This window comes from Arvicola amphibius, chromosome 17 (genome assembly GCF_903992535.2).
Source record: "Arvicola amphibius chromosome 17, mArvAmp1.2, whole genome shotgun sequence".
Lineage (NCBI taxonomy): Eukaryota > Metazoa > Chordata > Mammalia > Rodentia > Cricetidae > Arvicola > Arvicola amphibius.
In genome coordinates this window covers 10,513,093-10,538,750 of record NC_052063.2, presented here as the reverse complement: position 1 = coordinate 10,538,750, position 25,658 = coordinate 10,513,093, and the positions used below count along the sequence as shown (strand labels likewise).

The 25,658-nt window shown below is 37.7% G+C and overlaps 1 protein-coding gene across 7 annotated transcripts in view; it reads right to left on the bottom strand.

The window, feature by feature from the left end:
- Cep83 (centrosomal protein 83) overlaps positions 1-25,658 on the bottom strand; it is a 127,860-nt gene that overhangs the window by 35,300 nt on the left and 66,902 nt on the right. For 6 of the 7 annotated variants that reach the window (XM_038314546.1, XM_038314545.1, XM_038314547.1 and 3 more), the window contains 5 exons: positions 16,000-16,251; positions 13,291-13,422; positions 6,501-6,615; positions 5,178-5,322; positions 4,921-5,070 (listed from right to left, as the gene is read on the bottom strand). In XM_038314546.1, the coding sequence (XP_038170474.1) occupies positions 4,921-5,070; positions 5,178-5,322; positions 6,501-6,615; positions 13,291-13,422; positions 16,000-16,251 (794 nt within the window). The remainder of the gene's footprint in view (positions 1-4,920; positions 5,071-5,177; positions 5,323-6,500; positions 6,616-13,290; positions 13,423-15,999; positions 16,252-25,658) is intronic. The other variant, XM_038314548.1, reaches the window with a different exon arrangement.

Genomic DNA, 25,658 nt, shown 5'->3' with positions numbered 1-25,658 from the left:
AAATATTACTGTGTTGCATGATGTAGAAATATTCTCTAATCTCAATGCAATGAAACTCAAAATCAAAAATAAAATAATAAAAGAGTAGCAAGAAGAGGAAGGGTATTCTTTCCTACTCAAATTTCAAGACAAGCAGTGGTGGCACACGCCTTTAATCCCAGTACTCAGGAGGCAGAGGGGGGCGGATCTCTGTGAGTTCAAGACCAGCCTGATATACAGAGCGAGTTCTAGGACAGCCAGGGCTGTTACACAGAGAAACCCTGCATCAAAAAACAAAACAAACAACAACAACAACAAATTAAACAAATAAAACAAATCTCTTAAGGCATAGGGTTCAAGGTCAACTATGTTAACTATTCCTACTGCACTAGTGACTAATCCAACATTTTACATGGTATAATCCTTAGGCATAAACACTGTAAAGATGAACCTGACAGAAGCATAAGTACAGTGACAGCAGCAGGGAAAGAGCTTTCCAAGAGGAGTGATGGGAGACACTCCTGGGTCGGAAGGGTTAATAGTCTTGAATTAATCCATAAAGCCAATGCTACTCCAATCAAAATCTTAAGCAGGTATTTTCATATTTATTTTATGTGTATGAATTTTTGCCTACACATATGTGCATGCATCATGTGCACGCCTCGTACCCATGTTACAGATGGTTATGAGCTGTCTGTAACTGAACCCAGGTCCTCTGCAAGAGCGACCTGTGTTCTTAAGTGCCAAGCTGTCTCTCTAGTTCTTAAAGAACTAATTTCTTAATCAATGAAGGAACAGTACAGAGACTTCAACTAGGACTGGGAATGAAGTAACAAGGATCCCTACCATCTATAGTCCTACTCAGTGTTGCACTGGATCACTGCCACTGCAATTAGACAAATCAATCAGTAGTCTAACAATTGGTAAAAATAAAATAAAATTGTGTACTGCTAAATGAAGTAACTTCAAGTAAAATTAACTTAATTTAGTACATAAAGACAGAATATAAAGTAACCTATAAAATTGTCTTCACAAACATTAACAGCTAGAAGACCAAAACAAAAGAGAAGTACATTCATAAGAAGGACTAAATACTTAGAAAAAAAATTTAACTCTTCAAATAGGAGAAGAAAAAAGAAAACTCAAGGGCCATCAAGATGGCCACACACTTCAGAAAGTCTGGGCTCTCGACCTTCCAAACTCTGACCCTTACTACAGTTCTGCATGAGCTGTGGTGACGCCAGCCATAATATTATTGAATTGTTACTTCATGACTGTAATTTCACTAATGTTATGAATCGGAGCAAAAGATTTATCAATGAGTCGCAACCCACAGGTTGAGAACCACTGCCTACGCTAAATTAATGCAGTTGATTCAAGGAAGCTGTAGAGTGGGAAATATCAAGAATATGTCTACTTCCTTTGACAGCAATTGCATTAACAAACAGTCTTAATTATTTGAAAATCTGAAGCCTTCTGAAGACTTGTAACTTTCAGAGGAAGGTTCTAATAGTAAATAACAGTTAATTTAATTAACAGAAAAAGCCAAAGTCTCAGGCAGCTCTGTATACCACCAGGCAGACCAGAAACCAGAGTGGGTAAATGCTATCTGTCCCTCAAATATGGAAACCTGGACCTTGATTACTGACTGTTACTTCTGATCCAAAAGATGCAAAGAAATAGGTAGTTACTGTTCCCCTTTTTTAGCTGAAATCATTTCTAGGGAACTCTCAGAGCCAGTGCCTATTCTTTAATGTCTTTATTTGACTTTTTGTCCAACTTCTGGGAGACAGATATTAAGGGGCAGGACATTTAAAAGCAAATGAAGAGCTAGGGTTGAGAGGTACCCCGATAATCTTAGAACTCAGAGGAGGCTGAGGCAAGACGATCATGAGCTCAAGGGATATACATCTTAAAAAAAAAAAAAAAAAGCAGATGTTGGACTTGAGAGATCACTCAGCAGTTAAGAACATCAGCTGTTCTTCCAGAGGACCCGGGTTCAATTCCAGTACCCACATAGCAGCTCACAACCATCTGTAACTCCATTTCCAGGGGATCCAAAGCCTTCTGACCTTCATATGCCCCATGCACACATGCACAGACATATATGCAGACAAAAACATAAAATAAAAACAAGCCTTAAAAGAAAACTTAAAAAAATTAAAAGCAGTAGATGGATATATATTTTATATACTTAAAAAAGTTCAACTAAAGGTCCTGTATCCAGCAAAAACAATTTTTAAATTTTTTAAAAACATTTTATAATAAAGTACACTTTAAAAAAATTTTTTAAATAAAAGAAAATTCCAAATAAAAGTGAGGAAGTTGGTAGTCATTAAGATCTATGCAAAACAAATGTTCAAGGGACGCTAGCTAGGTGAAAGGAAAGCATTTTAAATAATAACTCAAATCCACACAAAAAGGAAGTTATAGTAAAGACGGTAATAGTAATAGAGACAATAATAGTAGGCACATGTGAAATTATAAAACTATTACTTTAATTTGTAACTTGTTTACTAATGGCATAAGAGATATTTTTAAGTATTTTAAATATATTTTAAAGTTAGTTTAAAAACTATTATTGTAACCTTAGCTTAATAATGCCACACTTTGTTGGGGCGCTGACCAATCCCTGCGCTGAGGGGCGTGGCCGCTCCAGGGGAAAAAGAACCGGGTGTGGGACAGGCGCCCTGTTGTCTCCCTCTTGGTTCGCTGCTATTCGCTGGAACCTTGGCTCTGTAAGTTTACCCCACTTCCTTCCTTTATTAAAGCTTATTATTTCTCATTGCCGCCCGACCGCCGCGCTACAACACTTTATTCTAGTTGATTTAAGAAATTGATTCACTAAAAAAAAAAAATCATGTTTGGGAACATATGGGGCACAGATATGTAACTCAGTGATATGAACAACAGAAAACTGTGTGCATGGAAATGAAAAGGAGCAGAACTTGTGTATGTTTTTGCAATTAAGCTGATATAAAGTCAAACAAAAGTATTAGAAGCACTGAGATATAAATGTCAATCTCTTGGTAATCACAGGTATAAAATACACAATTAGAGCTGGGCGGTGGTGGCGCACGCCTTTAATCCCAGCACTCGGGAGGCAGAGGCAGGCGGATCTCTGGGAGTTCGAGACCAGCCTGGTCTACAAGAGCTAGTTCCAGGACAGGCTCCAAAGCCACAGAGAAACCCTGTCTCGAAAAACCAAAAAAATTAAAAAAAAACCTCAAAAAACCAAAAAACCACAATTAGAAGAAAAGAAAGAATTTAACATTTTTTTTCTACCAAAAGAGCACAGTAAACTAAAAAAAGCAAAAAGGCAAAAAATTAAATACAAACTGGACAGTATTATAGGGAACAGGGTGGGGGAGGGGATGAAATTTAAAGACAGAAAATCGCAAAATAACTGGTCTTTCTTTGATTAGTAATTACTTTGTAAATGTAAACACATTAGATGTCCCGATCAAAAGACAGCCAATGATAGAATGGATAAACAATAAGATTCAACTAAATGCTGCCTACAAAGCATCCACTATAAATCTGAAGTACAAATAAACTGAAAAGGAAAGCATGGAAAACCAGCCCATGTGGACAGTTAACAGGAGCCATGGCAAATACACCAACACTGAACAAAACAGAGAAAACTTTATAAAGTTACAATCGAATGAAGGACACTATAAAATGGAAAGGTCGGTACACTAAGACTACATAAAATTACAAACAGTTGGATATGTACTAGATCATCAAATATAAAAAGTTAGGCTATAAAGAAGGGCACATAGGTTAAGTACTTGCTGTACAAACCATGAGGACCTGAGTTTAGATCCCACACACCTATTTAACAAGCTGAGCATCCGACAGCACACGCCTGCAATTCTAGTGCTAGGAGGCAAGGACAGAGGACCCTAGGGCTCAAGGGTCAGCCTGTCTAGATTAAACACCAAACTCCAAGTTCACTGAGACCCTCATTCTTAAAATATATGGTGGACAGTGACAGAGATACCCAATGTCAAATGGTGGTTATCTACATGTGCAAAAATTTTACAAAATTAAAGGGGGGGATGCTTACAAAATAGCAGAGATTTCAATATTCTATCTTCAACATGGAAAGAATAGGCAACTTTACTGAAAGGAACTAAATGAAAGGCATTCCTAGAACTAACAGACAATCCCAGATGGAGATTTTGCTTTCTATACCATTCCTATACCACTCTTCAATAAAGAGACACCAAAGCACCTTACAGAAATGGCTAATTACAGACCTGAGGCAAGGAGAGCCAAAGCAAAGTCTAGCACAGCAGTTCTCAACCTGTGCATCTCAACCTCTTTCACAGGTTGACCTTTGGGAAACACAGATATTTACATTATGATTGCCTATGATGCTAGGAAGTGGGAAATCCTCAGGAAGTGGCCCGAGGGTCTGACAATCAAATCTGAGATATCTGTCTGCACATAGACGGACAGTGTGCTCACAGGCAACGTAGGAATCTACTCGTCTACAGTGACTACAATGACATTTACAAAGGGAAGGCTCTTCTTTCCAGAACTCCAAATGATAGATGTAGAAGAAATCTGAAACTACCTGAGACAGTCACAACTGGAGAACGCGAGTGACAACTGAGAAGGCGGGAATGGCGGATGGGAGCTGAACTGAAAAGAAGGCTCATGAGAGCGTGCACAGTCTCAAAATACGGGGAAGGGAGCCTAAGAGTGTTTACAAAAGAGTGAAAAAATATTTGATAGCGGGCTAAAGATAAGAAACAAGTGAAATGGTAAAATGTGAATGAAGGGAATAGGTTTCATTTATTGAAATGCTAACTTGGACTTGATTCCTATAATATGATTAAGAAATCTGTCACTACATGGAGACAAGGGGTAAAAGTTATAGATGAGTTTTCTGTGCTAGTTTTACAGCACTATGGCGCCCACCCTCAAACTAACCTAATACTCTGGAGCTCCCTGCGGGCCGCCTCCTCCGCCATCTGTGAGGCCCGCAGTCTCTCTTCGCACTGCTCCTTTTCCGACTGCCTCCAGACGTCCTGCTCCACTTTCACTTTCTCTAAGTCTGATAATCTGTTCTCCAGCTCTAGCCTAAAACAACAGATGATAATTATGTTAGAAGAACTACAATAAAGATGATCTGAGAATGCAATGTTTTCACCAAGAAATCTAAACAAACTAAGGTACTAAGGGCTTACTTTTCATCCTGCAATGCCACGAGCTTTTGGTAACCTTCTTCCTTGGCAGCTTGTACTTTACGGACTAATTCACGATCTTTTTCCACCAAGAGCACTTTGTGGTGTTCAACAGTTGACTTGAGAATTTCATTGTCTGACTGCAATCCTAGTATATTTTTAGAAGAAAAAAAAAAACTACATTCAGTATTAGCATCAAAATTTACAATTAACAAGCATTTGAAATCCAGTAAAACAAAGAATCTGAGCAGCGCCTGGGGAGATAGAGGGTCTCACAGAGCACCAGCTTGTCAGGACTTTCCAAAACAAGTGAGACAACCCGGAGGTAATTTCTGTTGTCACTTTTTAAACACATATATTCACAATCTATCAAAATATACATTTATTCTTCAGAGACACTTATTCTTTTGAGTCTTAGGAGGGAGAGATCCTATTAGAGGAATACCCAAAGAGGCGTATTTACGTGGCTTTCTTACAGGGGTTCTGGAGTCCCAGGATAGTACCATAAACAAGCTGGTAACAGTAATTAAAAACAAAACAACAAATAAACCCTTCAAAAGAAACCTAGGATTCTAGCAAATATGCTACATTTCTTACAAAAACATAAACAGTAAGAAAATTTTCAAGTTTATTGAAAGAATTCTCCAATCTTAGGATAAATATTTTAGAGATGAATAACTACAGTAAATTCACTTTTAAACTTTAAAATATAATTCAGCAATAGATCCCAAACTCTAATACTAAAAAAATTTACTCTCAACTCTGGTAATATATAAAAATAGTCAAAATAATCATTAATAAAAATAAACTCTACTTGAAACAACAGAGGTCAATTCAAGTACAGTTATAGCTCGAGGATAGATTGTTAAGGTATTTAAGAAAGAAACTTAACCTCTGAGAAATCTTGATGATACATTTTAAGAATAAAATGGAGCGTAAAATGAACACATATTGAACTGACCTGGGACTCATAGCAAAAACAAATAATCAATTATGATTGGAACTGACCTCCTTATATTTGCTATCCTAATAACCAGACTATCTATAAGCACTTCAAATTATAAGCACATGAAGGACAAGCTCACAGCTTCGATCTTTCTTTTAATTTTAACAGTAATAAAACTATTATTTAAACACAGGATAGTTCATTTTAAAAGATCACAAAATGAACAAACCATTCAACATAATAAAAACAGTCCCTATGTACTCTAATTTTAAAATTCTAGTAAGACTGAGAATCTGGAAAAGAACTCAGGTTGCTTTGTTTAGATAATTTGAATTTAGAGGTGAAAATAATAGAGAAAAGCATGGGAAAGTATATATTACCATCCAGTTCACTTTGAATCTTATTCCTTTCTCTTTCTAGCTCACTCTTAGCTCTTGCTGCCTCCAATTTGATGTCAGTTATTTCTAGTTTGTTTGAATGTTTGAGCTCTTTCACCTGTTGGTTATTAGAAATTGAAATTATTATTGGATCATTTTCTTATCGTTCAGTACATATCTAAGAGTGAAAGCAGGAAAAAGGAAATAATATAGTACAGGGTGTTAAGAACCTTCCAAGATAATATCCCAAAGCTCAGAACAGCAGAGTCTGAGAATTATCAAACAAAAGTTACCTTTTCCTAAAGGATCTAAGGCATTTATTTACAAATACTTGTATGGATCACCAGCACTAATTTTTTCCTTAAAAATCTTAACTTCATTCACTGACAAATCAGTGGAGAAATGTTGAAACGTTCCTTTTAAAAAGGAAGAAACAGCTGGACATAGTGGTACACATTTTTAATCTTAATCAGTACTCAGGATGCAGAGGTAGACAGATCTCTATAAGTTCAGACCATCCAAAGCTACTTGCCTGGATCTAATTTCAAAATACAACAAAAAAGTGGCAAAAAAAAAAAAAAAAAAAAAAAAAAAAAAGAAGCACAGGCATGCTAGGTAGTAGGAACAGTAAATAAATGTTAATTAGGAATAACAACACATAATCTGCTCTTTAAACAATGAGCTATCCCTTACACTAAAGCATAAGGAAGTATAAAATTTGGAGAGATGTCAGGAAATAGGAGTTATTTCTTAGCTGGAGTTACATTTCTATGAAAAACCATGACTGAGGAGGAAAGGGTCACCTGGCTTACACTCTATAACATAGTCCATCATCAAGGAAGTCGGCACAGAAACTCAAACAAGGCAAAGACCTAGAGACAAAAGTTAATGCAGAGGCCATGGAGGAGTGCTGTTTACTGTCTTGCTTCCCCTAGCTCGCTCAGCCTGCTTTTTTAAAGACCACCAGTCCAAGGATGGCACCGTCCACAGTGAGCTGGGCCTTCCCCCAGCAGTCATTCAGAAAATGCCCTACAACTGGATCTTATGGAGGCATTTTCTTCACTGACGTTCCCTCCTCTCAGATGACTTTAGCTTATGTCAAGTTAACATAAAATTATTCAGCACACTGCTCAACATACTTGTTTAGCTATTCAGGGTAGAATAATTAACTTCGTTTTAGAAAGAAAACTCTGATTTAAAATGAGTAGGTTAAGAAATAAAAGCAAAGAAATCAACCCACAGCAGAAGAATCAAAAAAGGACCAACTGAACTTGGAGACTAAATGTGTTTGTATGTCAGGCAGAAGCAAGGAAACAGGTACAAACCACATAAATCCTTACTACAAAATCTGCTTCTTCTAAAGTCCCAGGTGAATGTCAGCAATTTTCAATATTTTCCATAATTAATCTTTTACATATTTTTAGTCTAAATATTCCTACCCAAAAAGTCTACTTTGTTGGTAGTTAGTATTCCTTCATCCAACAAATATTAACTGAATACTTACTATGTGCCAGGGACAATTCTAGGAGCCAGGAATATAGCAGCAAGTAAAGGTTTGTCTTTCCAATCATCCACAATATTAACATTTTACACAAACTGCTAAAATTATATACAAAAGCATTAAGCATTAAACTACAGATATAAAAGTTAGATAAGTAATCTGACTTATACCAAAGCTTAAAATTGTAGAGTAGAAAACTACAAACATATACAAGTCAAAACATAAGATGTGCAATGGTAGGAAAGAATTAAGTTATGTAGAGCCCAATAAAACTCAACAACAAATGAAGATGAGAGTTATTAAGAAACAAATTAAGTAATGGTCCAAGAGCCAAAAAAGAAGAACCACACGTAGAAGTTTCTTATTAGAAGAGGTTTGTCTACAAAAGGCATTGAAAACATTGCAAGAAATGGTTTCATGTAAATATACATCTCAGGAAAACAAAAAATAAGCAGTTTACTATTTACGTTGCTAATCGCAATAAAAAGATCCTTTTAATTTCCTGTGCACCACTAAATGACATATAAATAGAAAATAGTAAGTTTCTGTTGGTGTTTTAATACTTAAATTTTCTTACTACACCATAATTCTAAAGACAATATGTAAATGTATTAAAATGCTGAGAATATTAAAATATAATTATAGTGACATACAGTTATAAGTTGCCATTGCACATTAATTGCAAAAAGTTGAGAATGGTACAGTTCACTAAACTACACTATAGCTGCTTTTAATGAGGTGACAAATTCAAGCCAATTTCATAGAATATTGATTAATTTCATGATAACATCAAGAAAAACTAAGAAGTAAAAACCTTTCATATTAACCTCCCTGGGAGAGTTCCTAAAGTTAAGAAAATATTCTTGAGCCTAAGAAGTTGGATCAGTTGGCAAGGTGCTTGCGGCCCAAGCCTGAAGAATCAGGTTTATCCCCAAGTACCTAGGAAAAAGCTGGGCGTGGCGGGGCACACCTGCAATCACAGTGCTAGGGAGACAGAAACGGGAGTCCCTGGAGCTAGCCAGCCAGCAATAGCTCGATCAGTGAGCTTCAGGCTCAGTGAAAGACTGTCTCACATAAATAAAATACACAAATGACGATGGAGAGGTAGCTCATGGTTAAGAGCACAGGCTGTACTTCTAGAAGAATCAGGCTCAGTTCCCAGAACTCACATGGCAGCTCTCAACTGTCCAACTCCAGTTCCAAGAGATCTAATGCCCTCCTCTTCTGGCCTCTGTAGCCATCAAGCCCACATGCTATGCATAGATATACATGGGCAAAGTATTCATATACAAAAAATAAATTAAAAAAATTTTAAATCTTTCAAAAATCTAAAATAAAACATAATAGACAACAATTGAGGAAGATACCTTAAGAACAACCTGTGGGCTCTACACACATGTGCACATATACAAAGAAAAATATGTAACACAAACAAAGTCACACACAAACACAAAAAGAAAACAATCTCAACAGGGCCAGATACAGGTTTACTTATGCTGTTCAACTATATATGCTCACAGACCTTACTTGTTTATAATATATAGAGCTTAAGTTTTTCTTTGGTGCCATAGTTCTATGATCTTAAAATAATGGATTTACTTAACCAGTAATTGCTAAATTTCTAAAATATATTTTATATCTAAAATATAAAAACACTAAAAGTAATATTAAAAACATGAAAATGTGCAATGAAGAGCTAGCTTCGTGCGTAAACAGCTTGCCTTACAAGCATGAAGACCTGAGTGTGGATCCCCAGAACCTATGTTAAAAATAAAAACTGTGTGGCAAGCCAGTAATCTCAGAGCTAGGGCAGCAGAGACGGACAAACAGACAGATTCCTGGGGCTCACGAGGCAGTCAGATCAGCCAAACCAATCTTGGTTAGCAAGAGAGACCTTGTCTCAAAACCTAAGACAGAGGACAACTGAGAAAGAGCCTGTCCTCCACACTCCAGTACGCACACGATGGCGAGTTCAGACACCCGTAATTTCTGCTCTTAGTGCCATGACCATTATGTCCTCTGTGCTCAGGCTTCCTAACTCCTAAGAAACATAGAAACCTCAACTTCACGAGCTCCATGGCCCCGTCCATCTTTACCAAGGTAAGTCACTCTGTCTTGATAGACTGTTAGCCAGGGCATGAACTTTTCAATTGGTTTGCTCTATACTTTTGGCAACACAGAAGCAAATATTCTGCTACTTGTACTAAAACAGAATTTTAAATGGTAGTATTAGGTATTTTATAGGTAATCAAAAATCCGCTAAAGAAGACAAATCTACAAAATAAACTAAGGAAGACCAGCATCTGTTGCTCTTTCAGAGAACCCACGCTCAGTCACCAGCCCCCACGTGGTGGTTCACAGTATCTGTAACTCCTGTCCAAGGGGTCCAACCCCCTTTCTGACCACCATAGGAACAAGGTACAGATATGGCACAAATGCATACATGCAGACAAACCATCCACACATATAAAACAAGTAAACCTTAAAATTTTTAAAACAAAGACCAGAGAAAACAATATACAGGAGAAAACAGAATAGTTTTATTAAAATATGTTACACCAGAAGCTCTGCTTATAAATTCTAAAAAAAAAAAAAAGATACTTAAAATTCTGACTTTTTTTCTAAATGTTGAGGTGGTATGACTTCCCTACAATTCTGAGGGACAGTTTTCTGTAACTAACTTAGATTTCTAAATCTCATGAAGCAGCTTCTTCACTGGATGTGAAATACCAGTAAGGACATCCTTTTTAGGTCATCTATGATAATGCTTTTAATCTGAGGCACTGAAACTGGCAAAGCTTTGTTCTAAAGCCTAACATTACAAATTTAAATAACTTAGTTAAACACACCCCAGGTGTTCCTTTGCATTGCAAACAGCCATTTGCTAGGATTGCAAAATGTTGATGAAAATTTCAAGTTGCAAAGAAAACTGTGACACTTATGTTAGAAATATTTTTAAAATTATCCTTTCTGCAATCCTTTTATATATAAAATTTCAGATGAAACTTGCTTTGTCTGAAGTTGAAGGATATATTGAATACTCCATTTACATGCAAACTACTTCAAGAGTGCCTTAAAAAAAACATGGGAAATTCTCAGCAAAGTGCTAATAAACAAGCATAGAGAAATAATACCAAACTGCTGTTTTCCTTCAATAGGTAAGAGACATCATTTATCTCTAACTTGAAAAAAGAAAGAACAAAGGTAAAGGGTGTGTGGTGTGCACAGAATACAGAAGAGAAGGGTCAGTACACAGGTGAGCCAGAGGGCAAACTGTGGAGCAATAGCTCCACCCCACCCCTATCCACCCGCCCAGTGTTAGAAGCCATGCCGAAAGTCTAGCACAGCCAATGTCCTATTGCTGCACTTGCAGTTTCCATTATCCCAGTCAAGCTACTCGGAAATGATGAACTGTAAATAAATAATGGACGCTTAAATATTACTTAGCAAAACTGAAAACAATGAATATAGGCCTTGAACAAAGAGAACTCCCTATATCCTGAGTTTACTGCCTTGTGTTTTACATCTGTTTTGATCAGAGGGGCTTGAAGTTTTGCTACACTCTTATCACTGCAGAATATCTGCTGTCCTAAATCAGGAAGAAGCATTATAATTACTTCACTTCTAGTGGGGTTTATACTATAGGAAGTTGGAAGAATTCTTAGTGACCAACAGAAAAGGGCCTTGTTGCACTTAGGAAATTGGATCCCAATGAAATCAGCAAGATATTAAAGATATGAAATAGCTTGGGTTACACAGTTACTGACTGACAGTCTCTGAGGTTAAAAAAAAAAAAAGTTGAATTTTTTATTTTCTTATTTAAGGATATGCTAAAAATAAAAAATAAAATCAATGAGTTAGGATTCAAAATATGTCCATCTAATTCAAAGCTCATTGATTTCCCAATGTATTTCATTACCTAGTCCAAAATAGCAATTTCTACATATAACCTAAATTTAAACCTATAAACTAATAGATAATACTAAAATTAAAAAAATATTAATAGGTATGGTTGGGGATGTAGTTCATTGGGAGAATGCATGTTTAGCACACAAAAAAAGCACTATTTCTACTCCTGATATCATTGGGAGAAGGAAAGAGAAGAAAAATGTAAGTATGTGTGTATACTTAACCTTTAAAAATCTTATTTGTAGCTGGTTATGATGGTATACACCTTTAATTCCAGCACTCTAGAGGCAGAGATGGATCTCTTTTTGAGGCAAATTATGCTAAAATTACTTCCTAAAGAAATGTTAACACGTGTCTGCCATGTGATTGTGACTTCCCAGGGTTAGAAGGATGCAGCAAGAAAGGAAATATTCTTGCTATCATGGAGTTGACACTTGGTTAAAGGAGGAGGTGCAAAGGAGAGATTTAAAAACAAACAAAAACAAATAGAGGTTGGACTAATATCTCAGTGGTTAAGAAAACTGATGCTCTTGCAAGGGACCAGGTTCTGTTCCCAGAACCCACAAAGTGGCTAACAGCCATCTAGTAATCCTAGTTTCAGGTGATCGGATTCCCTCTTCTTTCTTAAGCACCAGACACACATGTAAAACAATACATACACACAGGCAATAAAAATAAATTTTTAAAAAAATAAAAAATGAATATATTAGATAGTTTTAAGAGCTATGAGGGAGAGATGGCTCAACAGTTAAGAGCACTGGCTGTTCTTTCAAAGAACCTGGTTTCAATTCACAGCACCCATATGGCAGCTCACAACTGTCTTGTTAACTCCAGGGGGGATCCAACACCCTCACACAGACATACATGCAGGCAAAACACCAAAGCACATAAAATAAATACATCTTTTCCAAAAAAAAAAAAAAAAAAAAGAACTATGAAGAAGAGCAGAGCAGGTTAGGAATACAAAGAATAAGGCAGAAAACAGCCAATACCGTGTCACTATTTTTCAGACGAGGAAGGCAGGCCTCTTGTACTAGGTTACAACTGAAGAAAGGACGGAAGCAAGATATGTAACTAGGTGAGAAACATCCGTGGCAGGCACACAAGCACAAAGACCCTGAGGAAGAGTGAACGTTGCAAAGTCAGTGATGGAGGAGTGAAGTGAATAGGAAGGAAAGGGATGCTGATTGCTGAGGAAGGAGTAAAAAGCCAGGTCCTACAGAGTTCTGCAGGGGTAGAGAATATAAAACCCACTTAGAAATCTATCACATTTAAAAGACAGAATGACAGGGAAAGAAAGATTTCAATATAGAGAATTCAAGCACTAAATTTCTCACTGTGTAATCTCAAGCTCTCTAGATGAAGCAAAGGACGGCAACTCACTTCGCTGGTCAGCGCACTGATCTCCCGGTCGGCCTTGTGCAGTCTGCTGATAAGACAAGTGTTTTGCTCGCTGCTTGACTGTAGCTCTTTTTCTAAGCGCTCAGCCTGTAGTTTGGCTGACTGCTTTTCAGCCTTCAAGACAAAAGATTTTAAAATTTATAATCTTTCACATTATATTACAATAAAGTAAACATTATATACAATGCAAATGTGATCAAACACAAAAATTATTCAAAATGTAAATAACAACTAACATGCCCCAAAGTAACAGTATTCTCAGTTGACCTGTAGAATTCAAATCTTTCTCTTCAGGAGAGAAAGCACTTACAGCATTCATTTAATACATCAGTATGAGAATGCTGACATAATTCTAACTTTATTTTTAGACTTTCTAATCCACAACTTATGGAAAAGAATTTTGGAGGATTAAAAGGGAGGTTGACAAGTCCCGAAGAAGTTGGGTATATGGTGCTTGCTGCCCATCTTGATGACCAAGTTAGATCAGCAGGACCAAAATGGTGACAGCGAGTACCAAGGCCTCTGGCCGCCACACATGTGCTGTGAGGCACAAGCATTCGCATGCGTATCTGTGCACAGGAAATATAATATAAAATAGTTGAAAATCCACAATCAATGCAGAATTTTTTATAAAAAAAGATAAATAAAAAATATAAAATAGTTGAAAATCCACAATCAATGGAGATTTTTTTTTCTAAAGAAAGAGATAGAGACAAAAATTCTCACCTGTCCTAGAAGCTTCTGAAGTACGAGCAAAAAAGACGTTGACCTTACCACACAATTAAGACTCTTATTTAAGTCTCTAAATTGACACAAATTTTCTCAAAGTGACACTCAAAGTGTTCTTTTACCAGAGAGGAAAACCTAAAAGCTTTTATAAACATTTCTACTCAAGATAAATAAAATGACAGTGTTTTTGTACCTACAGGCTAAATCTCAGTTCCTTATTTTCTATGCATGTTTACTGTAGTAAGAACTATATTCAGCTAATAACTCAGGGAACAATTATCTTCTTCAAATATAAAATTATTTTCTTTGTATACAACAATAGCCAAGAAATGCTGAAGAAACAGTATTTGCTGTCACGTACTTATTTTTATTTTATCTGACAAATGATAACCAAACACAGGCTCCTCTGAAAATGTCCCACCATTTGTCACAGCTGGCCTCATCCTGAACTGACCCTCCAGAGGACCTTGATCAAAGTTCACACTATATTCAACTGCAAACTCCGCTTCCTCTTGGTAAATATATTAAAGACTGTGAAGTGGCAACCTAAACATCTTACTGTATTAGCTTATGTCTAAGGGCCAGTGATACTGACAAGTTTAATCCTGATAAGTACTAACAAAGACTTCACTCTCCCCTCCTAAAATAATAAATAATAAATAAATAAACAAACAAACTAACTAACAAATTCAATCTTCAAAACTTAAAGCATTCCATGTCCCAGCTGGTTCCCCCATCATTCTGTATTTTTAAATTGGCTATACCACAAAACATGTGACTTTATCTTCCAGCTCAACCATTACATAACTATCTCAAAGAAAGAAAAAACAATTCTGACCAACAGAAATATAAGTGGAGACTGTTCTTTCATTCCTGGCCGCCCAGACCTGAATAATCACACAGAAACTAAATTATAACACTGTTTGGTCAATAGCTTAGGCATATTCCTAGCAAACTCTTATATTTTAAATTAACCCATTTCTATTAATCTGTGTATCACCATGAGGCTGTGGCCTACTGGTAATGTTCTGGTGTTATGGAGTCTTACTCTTTTGGCAGCTACATGGCATCTCTCTGGCTCTGCCTACTCCCCCCATCTTCGATAGATAGATAGATAGATAGATAGATAGATAGATAGATAGATAGATAGATAGATAGATAGATAGATGATAGATAGATGATTAGATAGATGATTAGATAGATAGATAGATAGATAGATAGATAGATAGATAGATAGCCTGGCTATATTCTGTCCCACCACAGGCAAAAACAGCTTTATTCATTAATCAAAAAAGCAACACATATACAGAAGGACATTCCACATCACCGAAACAAAAAAACGTAAAGTCTCTACTCTATCTCGGGCCCAGGCACTAAGAGGCATAAGCGTGTCTGAATAAGATGGAAGCCAAGAGTTTTCTGAAGTGATACCTCCCAGAGGTCCTGGTATGGCTCTGCCAACATTTTTCTTTCTCTAGCAAACTCAGGGAAATAATTCAGTAAAGATCTGTATGCATTAGTAGTCAGCTAACTTTTATCACTTTGACTAGAAGCCGGATGTGTAGTATGTTATGTCTCCTCGAATAGAATTATGATTTTAAGATTTTTAATTCTAGTATAAGGAATTTATAATTTCAAAAGTAATTATTTTTTTCTGTTTTCAGATGACTTTAGTCTTGAAAAATTTGGGGAATATTTGCATATTTTATTCTGTGACATTTTAAGAGGAAAGTCATTTCACTTAGATGACGGTGCCCAAGGAATGAACATCCATCCCTTCCTAATGCAGTAGCACGGCTACTGCTAACCAATCACCTTTCTTCTTTACACACCCATGGGGACTACACAAATGCGTCAGCATCAGATAGGCGAGCATGTGTTTATACTCTAAAAACCAAAGGCTTGACAAGTGCACTTTTAAAACTTAGGCCGTACTCTACTGGGAAGCAATTAAAGCCTTACCTCCAAGGATCTGAGCGCAGCCTGCATCTCAGCCAGCTGCCTCACCTGTATTCTTTGGACATTTTCTACATGAGCACCAGAATTCTCCTTCTCAGCCCTTAATTCTGCTACTTCAGTCTCTAAACCTTTCAATTTCTGAAGCAAATGGGTTTTTTCTCGCACAAGCTGCTCCACTCGCTTGCTGTCTCTGGTGGGACCAACACTAAGCAGCTGGTTGTGTAGCTCCTCTTTATCCTTCTCCAGCCGTGCAACCTAATAATTTGAAAGGAAGCATACGAGCTCTAAATTATTGAATTTTCAGTCATGAACATGCTTTACAAGTCAGTAAATTAAAATTAAAAATTGCACAACATGAAAACTCAGGTTCGAAAATGAAGGAAAAAGGAAAAATCTAAAAATGTCACGTTCGTCACTCTGTACTCAGCATGACTCAGTTTTAAGGGCAAGGACTTTCTCTGATTTTCCCCTCTCCTCCCACAGTGTCTGACACAGGGCTTAATCAGCTGCTGACTAAAATTCAAAATTGTAAATACTACCATAAAGTAATTAGTTAAAAACACAAGCCCATAATAGGAATTCATGCAAGACCAAGTCAGTGACCACTCCCAAATTTCTCCTTACGTGACAGCTAATTCTTTGGCTATATTAATAAACCATCTGTTTGAAACAACTAATTCACACAAATATATGTAAATACACATACAATGGATGAACTTGAAAAGTGACAACCTAATTCGGTAATGTCAACCTAGGTCTTCATTCTCAACTATTCCAGGGTCTACCACAGTCTCAGTGGAACAGGAAGATACTCACACCCGCAGTCTCCTTCACAGCACCTCCCACTGTCAGATGCCACACTCCAAAGAAGTTGGCTCCAAATGGTTTCCTAGCACCTGGGGTAGGCATTTCAGAGGTCCCCTGGGGCTCAGGATTAAATGAAGAACACAGACTAGACCCCACCCGACCCCTGTGGAGATCCTCCTGGTTTTCTATAACTTGTCACAACTTCTACTTGGAGTTCTCAGTTCCTTTTTCATGTTAATTTCCCTCTTCTTCTTTGAGGTGCCAGGGATTGAACCCAGAGCCTTGAACAAGATACATTAGTGTTCTACACTGAGGTACAAATCCAGTCTCATTAGCAATTCTCTTTTATTCTTTCTCTATGTTAGGGTTACTCATTATTCAATTGAAGCATGCAAAAAAGCAAAACCTGTGGCTATTAATAGTCAAAATGAACACTCAAGGCTCAATCTAAGTCAAAAGGATAGGAAAGAAAGGCTCTGGGACATAGAAAAGGCTGGCAGAGCTCTCAAAGTGTGAGGCTTCTACAGGTGAGACTCGCTCTCATCTTTTTCAGTCCTACAATTTAGGGATTCCAAGTCTGATTTCGTACACAGTGAGTTAAAGATATTAGCAGGGTATGAAGATGGAAACAACCAGTATGTGAACATATATTTTCTAGAAAACTCATCCATGAAGGTAAATGTCAAAAACTCAACCAAGGGCTTAGTGATAGACTCAGTATGCACAAGACTCCAGGTTTAATTCATAATCACTGTGTCCCTCCCCGCAAAACCACCAAATAAACAGAAAAGAACAATAGTTAATTAGCATCTCTGTCCTATACTCCACCCCATGTTTTATGTGGAACAATTCTCCCTTGGGTTTGCTCTTGGACTACATTTTACTCTTTTTTTTTTTCTTCAACTAACTATGACTTTGTATGAAGTCACATTCCTTTTAACGTTTTAAGAATTTCATACATAAACACACTGTATTTATATCATTTTCACCCTATCTCCTCTTCCACTCCTATGTTTCCCTACCCTCTCTCAAATTCATGACCTTCTTTTCTAAATACTGTTTCTATAAATATTGTAGGTGTACAGACACACACACACACACACACACAATCTACTGAGTCCAGGTAGTGTTACCCATATGTACATGGATTTAGGGCTGACCACTTAGCAGGGTCTCTCTTCGCTGGATAACCCAGAGTCTCCCTCCGTCAGCAGCCAATGACTGCCTGTAGCTCTCCCTTTGGAGGTGGAGCCTTGTGAAAGTTTCCCCCATCTACTGGAATGTTAAGTGGTGTGTATAGTCTTGTGCTGCAGGCAACCACCCTGTTCAGAGTTCACGGGGCGGAGGGGTGGGAGTAAACCCGACATGTCTAGAAGACACTATCTCACAGCAATTGCCCTGGTTCTCTGACTCTAAGAGTCTTTCACCACCTCTCCCATGATGCTCTGAGCCTTAGGTATAGAGGCTGTACGGTAGATGTCCCAACAAGGGCTGTCCCCACCACAGTCACAAGCTCTTTACATTCTGACCAGTCACATATCTGTACAGCATCCTCCAACTGCTTCAAAAATAGCTTTTTGATTAAGAATGAGAAGTGTACTTCTCTGTGGGGCTAAGGGTAATTAGAATAGTTGAAATCTACATTAATTTAGAAAAATTATCAGTAGTAGGTTCCCCTCTAGGATCATTCCATGGGTCCTTGGCTGAGCTTACAGTATCAAGCATGAGTTCACTCCTACTGGATAGGCCTTAGGTTCAATTAGACGACTGATGGTTTACCCCATGATATAAACACCACTACTGCACAGCTGTAGGTCCTGCCAGGCCAGAGGCTATTGTGGTTCACAGGCTTACCGCTGGGTGGGACTGTGGGTAACTTTTCCCCGGGGCACTTTGCGTAGCACCTTCCAGTACAGTTGGAGCCAGACTTTAGGGAGGAAGGAGCCTTCCAGCTCCTATCAGTACCAGCTTGATTCCTCAACTCCTACGACAAAAACATGAGGCGTCTTCATCAATAGGCCTTACCTTCAAGTTGTAGAAGGTAAGCAAGGGCAATGGTTCTAGCCTATATTGTTTTAGGGTTTCTTGGACAGTACTGGTACCCAACTTCAGTTTAAATGATGGGCTTGGGATGGGTGGGTGATTTTTAAGATACTGTTTAGCTTTGGCATAAGGTAACTCAGACAAATGTTTTATTTTGGGCAGTGGTTCAGACCTAGGGCAGGGTAATGTATGTGGTTAAAGGAGCACTTGACCACTAAGCTACAATGCTCAGCTGCGAACAGTTTTAATATGAGATTGTTAGTGGCTCACTTAGGTCAGGAGTCGAGGTATAACACAGGTATAGACAACTGTGCCCTCAAGTAAGATAAAGTCAGCAGTAACACTATTCTCTTGCAGTACCCATTTTAAATATAAGGCCACACAGCTAATACTTGAGAAGAACCTGTATGATACCTATAATGGTAGCTGAAGCAATGACAACTACCAAATGGCAGTCAAGATGAAATTTTATATTTATAATTCCTCAACCAGAACTTACTATCAAAAAAATCCTTCCTACCCAAACTTGTGACCACTGTTTTCCAGTTACTAAACTCATTTATTCATTTGCATAATAAATACTAAGTGCTTTGTCTCCAGCACGAGTTTAGGAGTAAAGATATGTCCAGTCAGCGGAAAACCTCTGCAGTCGAGGAGCCTGCTATACTCAATCACTGCCGTAACAGCACTCCTGGCTCATTCATCTGGGCACAGACTTTGGACACATCCTCAGCTCTTTCTTTTTCTTCCACTTTTAATCAGATTCACATGTCATTTTCCTTGATGTCCTTCATTTGTTTTGATCTCAACTCTTCCTTTCAATTTCCAGAGGTCTTTCTCTAATTTCTCTTCTTTGACATCTATCCAAATCTGCCTGTACTGAAGTTACATTCACATTTACTTTATTCTCTTCTAGAATAAAAACCTGATTGACAGGTAAGACAACACTTGGTATTAAACAATTTTACTTTTCTAAAAGTTGAAGTAGAAGAAATGGACAGAGACAGATCAGGGATTACTAAGAGTAGTTGGCTTCCTTTTAAAAAGGACAATAGTATTAATTCAATTCCCTGAGACACATAGGAAAAGGGAGTATACCTAATTGCTCTATCCATCTTTGTTTTTATTGTATTTATGGCGTAGCATACAGAAACAGGCAAGCAGACACTAGGATCAGCCTTGGCTGTTGTTCAGTATTTACAGCTGCTCCTATACGCCCTTCTGGCTTTTAAGCATGCTGTCAGTCTTAGCTTTCTTCTGTAAACAAGATCCTTCCAACTCTTGTTTAGCTTGAGAAAAGATCATACCACTGAACTATGCAGTTAAGGATCACCTTCAACTCTTTCTAAAAGTATTGTTATTGCTTAATTATGTGTGTACTTGTATGTCTGTGTGGATATGTGCACTTGAGTCACAGGCAGTAGTGATCCAACCAACAGGGTTGCTGGGTACCAAACTCAAGTTTTTTCTAAGAAGCACTTAACCACTGAATACTCTTAACTACTGAATTCTCAATCCCCCGACTCAGTCTCCTGAGTAATAGAATATAAGCATGTATCATCATGACCAGCTTGGTTACTTTCTAAGTTCTTTATTATCAGATAATGAGAGTATAATATCTGGCAACACAGTATTTGCATTTGTTGCTATCTTACATTTAGTTTTGGAACTTTCTAGGTTTTAATATGAGACTAATGATTTTCTTGAAATAAATCTTGAAATAGACAAGAAATTGTGTGACTCTGAATCAAAACTAAAATTTATTTTAACTTGCTTTTTATAAAAATCACTGCTGCAAGGAAAGGATAGTGTGGTGATTTGAAAGAAAATGGCCCCCAAAGAAAGTGGCACCATTAGGAGGTGTGGCCTTGGAGGAAGTGTGTCACTCACTATAGGGATAGGCTTTGATAGTTCATATATGCTCAAGTCACACCATTGTCTCAGTCCACTTCCTCTTGCCTGCCAGATGTAGAACTCTCAGCTATATCTCCAGCACCATGTCTGCTTCCAAGCTGCTATCACATCCACCATGATAATGGACTGAACACCTGAAACTGTAAGTGTCCACCTCAATTAAATGTTTTCCTTTAAAAGAGCTGCCATGGTCGTGGTGACTCTTCACAGCAATAGAAACAGTACACCTCACTGATACTGAATGATGGTAAACTTGCACTATGATATTCTTCCTCTGATGAAGCACAAGTAGGTAAGAGCACAGCGTCTCATTACTACCTGGTGAAGAAGGAAGCCCAGGCTTCCTGCACTGCCCACGATGACACAGGACAGGGTATGAGAGTATAAGGGTATAAGGGTATAAGACTACCTTTGGTATTAAGATAAAGCTGGTCCTACAGAATGACTTAGAAAGTATTCCTACTACTTTCCGGTAATTATTATAGGGAACAGTCATAAGTTCTTCCTTAAATGTAACATCACTTGATAACTCCCAGTTGTTTTCCATTGGATGCTAGACCCTGAGTTTATTTTTGTTAGTGCTGGATTTCCTTTATATTCTTGAATATTTGTCATGGGACAGAGTTAAGACAAACATTTACCTTTCAAGGCTCACTTGTATACTTGTTAGAACCAGAAGAACATTACTCTAGAGCCAACTCAACGTATCATGCATTAGGGGATTGTTCATCCTGGCAGGCTGATGTAAAGATAAATTTTGACCAGTTCAGTGTGAGCTCTAGCTACTGTTCTAACTGGATCATTTTCATTCCTTCTCAGTCTTTATATAGCTTCTTTATACATAGGCACTAACTAGTAATCAACTAAAAACTCAGGAGCTAAATAAATAAATGCAAAACACCAGTGTACTCTTACATTCTGTCCTTCAGGTTCACTGTCATGGCTTCTCACAGTCTACACTCCAATCCCTAAATTCAGAGTAGTGACTATATACGCAGCATCAGCATTTCGTCCTTACTACGTTTTCAGACTTACAACCAAATATATTGAGAAAGCATAACGTCATTTTCATAGAATGAAGATATCTTCTATGTTTATTCCATATATTCTTTTTAGTTCTACAAATGAGGATATGTGAATTCCTGGGGTCCTCATAAAAACCTTTAAGGACTTCCAAAGGAGGATGGAGAGATGGCTCAGTGGTTATAAAAACACCTGCTGCTCTTCCAGAGGGCATGACCTGAGTTCCCAGCACCCACAGGCAGCCCTCAACTGTCTGCAACTCTAGTTCCAGGGGAAGCCAATACCTTCTGACCTCTGCAGACACCAGGCACACACATGGTGCACAAATATACATGCAGGTAAAACATCCATACACATAAAGTACATAACTTTAAAAAAAAAAACTTCCTAAAGAACTCTGTCAAGAATGAACACAACAAGGAGTAGTCAGCTGCTTTGATCTGTATGGATTAAAAACACAGTATTGTATGAAGCTTTAATCAATGCGGGAAAATTAAATTATAGTCAAGCATTAGAAATACATATTAAGTTCAGTTTTAGGACAATGAAGTAAAGCAAATTATTCCAATAAAGTGTGTCTCACAATTATTTTTAGTTTCTCATTACACAGAAAAAAATTTCAACCAGGCAGTGGTGGCACATGCCTTTAATCCCAGCAGGCAGATCTTTGAGTTCAAGGCCAGTAGAGTAGATCTACAAAGTGAGTTCCAGAACAGCCAAAGCTACAAAGAGAAACCCTGTCTAAAAAACAAACAAACAAAAATCTATTATACTATAGTCTATTCACGGTATAAAAGTACTATATCTTTTTTTTTAAAAAAAAAAAAAACTAATGTGTGTGTTACTGAAAACATACAACATTGCTAAAAACTGCCAACAATCACCATTAAGTGAACCCTAATTTTTCAGAAGGCATTACATGTTAATGGCTGGCTGCTGCCTGATTAGGATGTTGACTGCTAATGGCTGGGAGCTGTGGTAATTTTATACCAAGACAATAATGATGTTAGCCATGTCACCACCTGACTCCTTTCATGAAAGACATTTCTATGACATGTTATGCTATGTGATAGTCTCTTACCTACAGCAGAACTTTCAAAGCTGGAGTCAAAATCTCTCATATACTGCCACTGCTTTATCAACTAAGTTGATACAAGACTGTAAACCTTTTATTGCCATGAAACTAACTCCACTTTAAGAGCCACTTTCTTGGGCTAAGTTGACTCAGTAGCAATGTTAATCTCTCTAGCAAGAGGCTCAATCCCTACCATAAAGGGGCAGTAACCTTCTTATCCATAAGAAGCAATTCTTCAGCTACTCAAACTTTAGTGTAAAACTGAAAAACTTAAGTCACACCTTAATGTTCTACTTTGAGAACTCTTACTATTTACTCTGCAGTTACTATGTCACTGAAGTCATGAAACAACAGTCATCCACGAGGACTGGAATCAACTTCTCCCAAACTCTTCTTTAATGTTACTATTTTAATCTCCTCCTACGAACCACAAATGCTCGTAATGGAACTCAAATGGAGAATTATTCCCATAAGGTTTCTGATATATTCTGCCCAAATTTAATGGACGAATTACCTATGAGAAGACTAGCTTTGTGGTGTATGTTTCAAAAATAACACAGGGTGAAAACCAAAACCATTCCTTGTTCCATAGGCTTCAAAACGGCTAGGTGATTAATAAGGATGACTATAAGATATAGAAGGGAATCCTTTTATCTGAGAAGTACATCTCAATGACAAGCTTAAAACAATCAGTCAAACATGTCATAAACTAGTAATATTGCCATCTAGGTCTCACTGTGCCTCTTACAGGGCACAGACAGAACAGATTTGAGCCCAATCCTTAAGGCTTTAGGATTCTCAGAATGGCAAATGAATATTGGCTTCCACTTCCAGTTAACTTCAGCAACTTAATCTGCCTCAAACTAAAAGGAGGGTTTGCTCTTTGATGCCAGGCACTGGTTTCTCTTTAAGGTGCTAAGTAGCATCTTCACCCACCAGAAAGAAACTTCACGTATGTAAAACTCTGCTGTTTGATGGAGCTAGGCTGCAGCTTACCCACCAGCACTTGCAGCTTGACCTCAAACTTTTATACCATGAAGACAGCCTCTTTCCTTAAATCTATTTTTTGAGATAAAGTCTCACTTTGTAGACCAGCAGCCTGGCCCAGTTGGCCTTGAATTCAGAGAACTGCCCCTCCCTCCTGAGATTTTCCTTACCTTAAATCTTATAAACAAGTCCTGCTAGCTTCAAACTTCTTCTGTAGCTTACCAACAGCTAAAGTTTAGATCTGCAATGTTTTCCTCATGACAAATATGTGAAAGGCTTATCACCCACTTTGGAGCTATTGAGAGTTAGTAAAAACTTTTTTGAGGGGAGGAGGAGGCAAGACAAGGTTTCTCTGTGTAACCCTGGCTGTACCCAGCCTCACTCTGTAGACCAGGCTGGCTTTGAACTCACAGAGATCCACCTGCCTCTGCCTCCCAAGTGCAGGGATTAAAGGCCTATACTGCCACCACCTGGCCAATAAAACCTTTTAAGAGAGAGGAGAACTAGGTGGTCTTCCTATCATGGAAATGTACCCTCAAAGGATGTCTCACATAGAAGTTCTGTAGAATATTAAGTGGCCTGATTTTATTATCATTGTGGCTCAGGGCACAGGGAGTCCAGGTGAGAATAGTGAGTCCGTGGTATGTTTAGACTCCACAACATTTCCCGGTCGAGTTCAGCCCCTTACATCAGCAGATAATGGCAACCAAAAACAATCAGCATAGTACAGCTCTAAATAGCAGGCAGATACACTAATGAAAAGGTCTGAAACAGTATGACGCTTGCCACAATAGTACCAATATTCTGAACTGAAACAAGGAAGAAAACAAGCTGTTTGAAAACTATCACCAATAAATTTGCTCAACCCAGGGATGCCATAGAACATCAATTTGTGTTATGAAAAGATAACAACAGCAAAGTGCAACAAGTACAATAAAACAGCATTTGCCTGCATTTTAGTATTCGAATTTATATATTTATACAAGTCTAAATTGTAAAAATGAAAGTGGTATAGGTAGACTCCACTTTGAAATTCTAAAATTACATTTGTTATTCCTATAAACCCTAACTGAAATTATATCTGCTATTTCATAACTCACAATTGCCTTACCAAGTCTTACTGTATGAAGTACTATTTGTGCACAGTAACTCAGCTATTACAGTAAGTGATGAGTTGAGGAAAAGAAAAAGCAGAAAGTTTTCTCTAGGCTCTTAACAAACCCTTAAAATATCTGTATTTTAAATATTATTTCATCTTTTTGAGAGAAAAATATATTAGTAATAACATTTTTAGACCAACATTTCTGGCATCAACGTGGACAGTTAAATCCTTAAAACCTGAGAGTTTGGGAAGTAATTCTAGACATAAAAGAACAGAATTAAGCATGGCTTCATGGTAGCAGCATTTTCTTGGGTGGGCTCTGTTTGCTAGAGGCAAGTGCGTCTAATTTAAGAGAGGCTTCCTGATTGCTTTAGCTACAAAAACCTTGCAGCTGTTTTAAGAGGACCCATCAGCAAACACTTAAATGTTATTTGTGAATATCTGACAGCATGCTTCTTGGTGGTGGCACGGACCTTGAAACCCCATCAAGTTGTGGCAATAAACATGGCCCAGCCAGTACCTCGGCCATGAGGCTAGACTCTCGGAAAGCTAAGGAATAGGGTGGATCAAGCTGCCAAAGCCAGGACTATAATCCTGGCCATATTGCTTATCAAACTAAAGACTCATGTGGTAAGAAAAAGAGATATACAATAAAGATACATTCAGACAAAGAAAACCTCTAAATGGTTTACAGTGTGTTTAGAAATATAT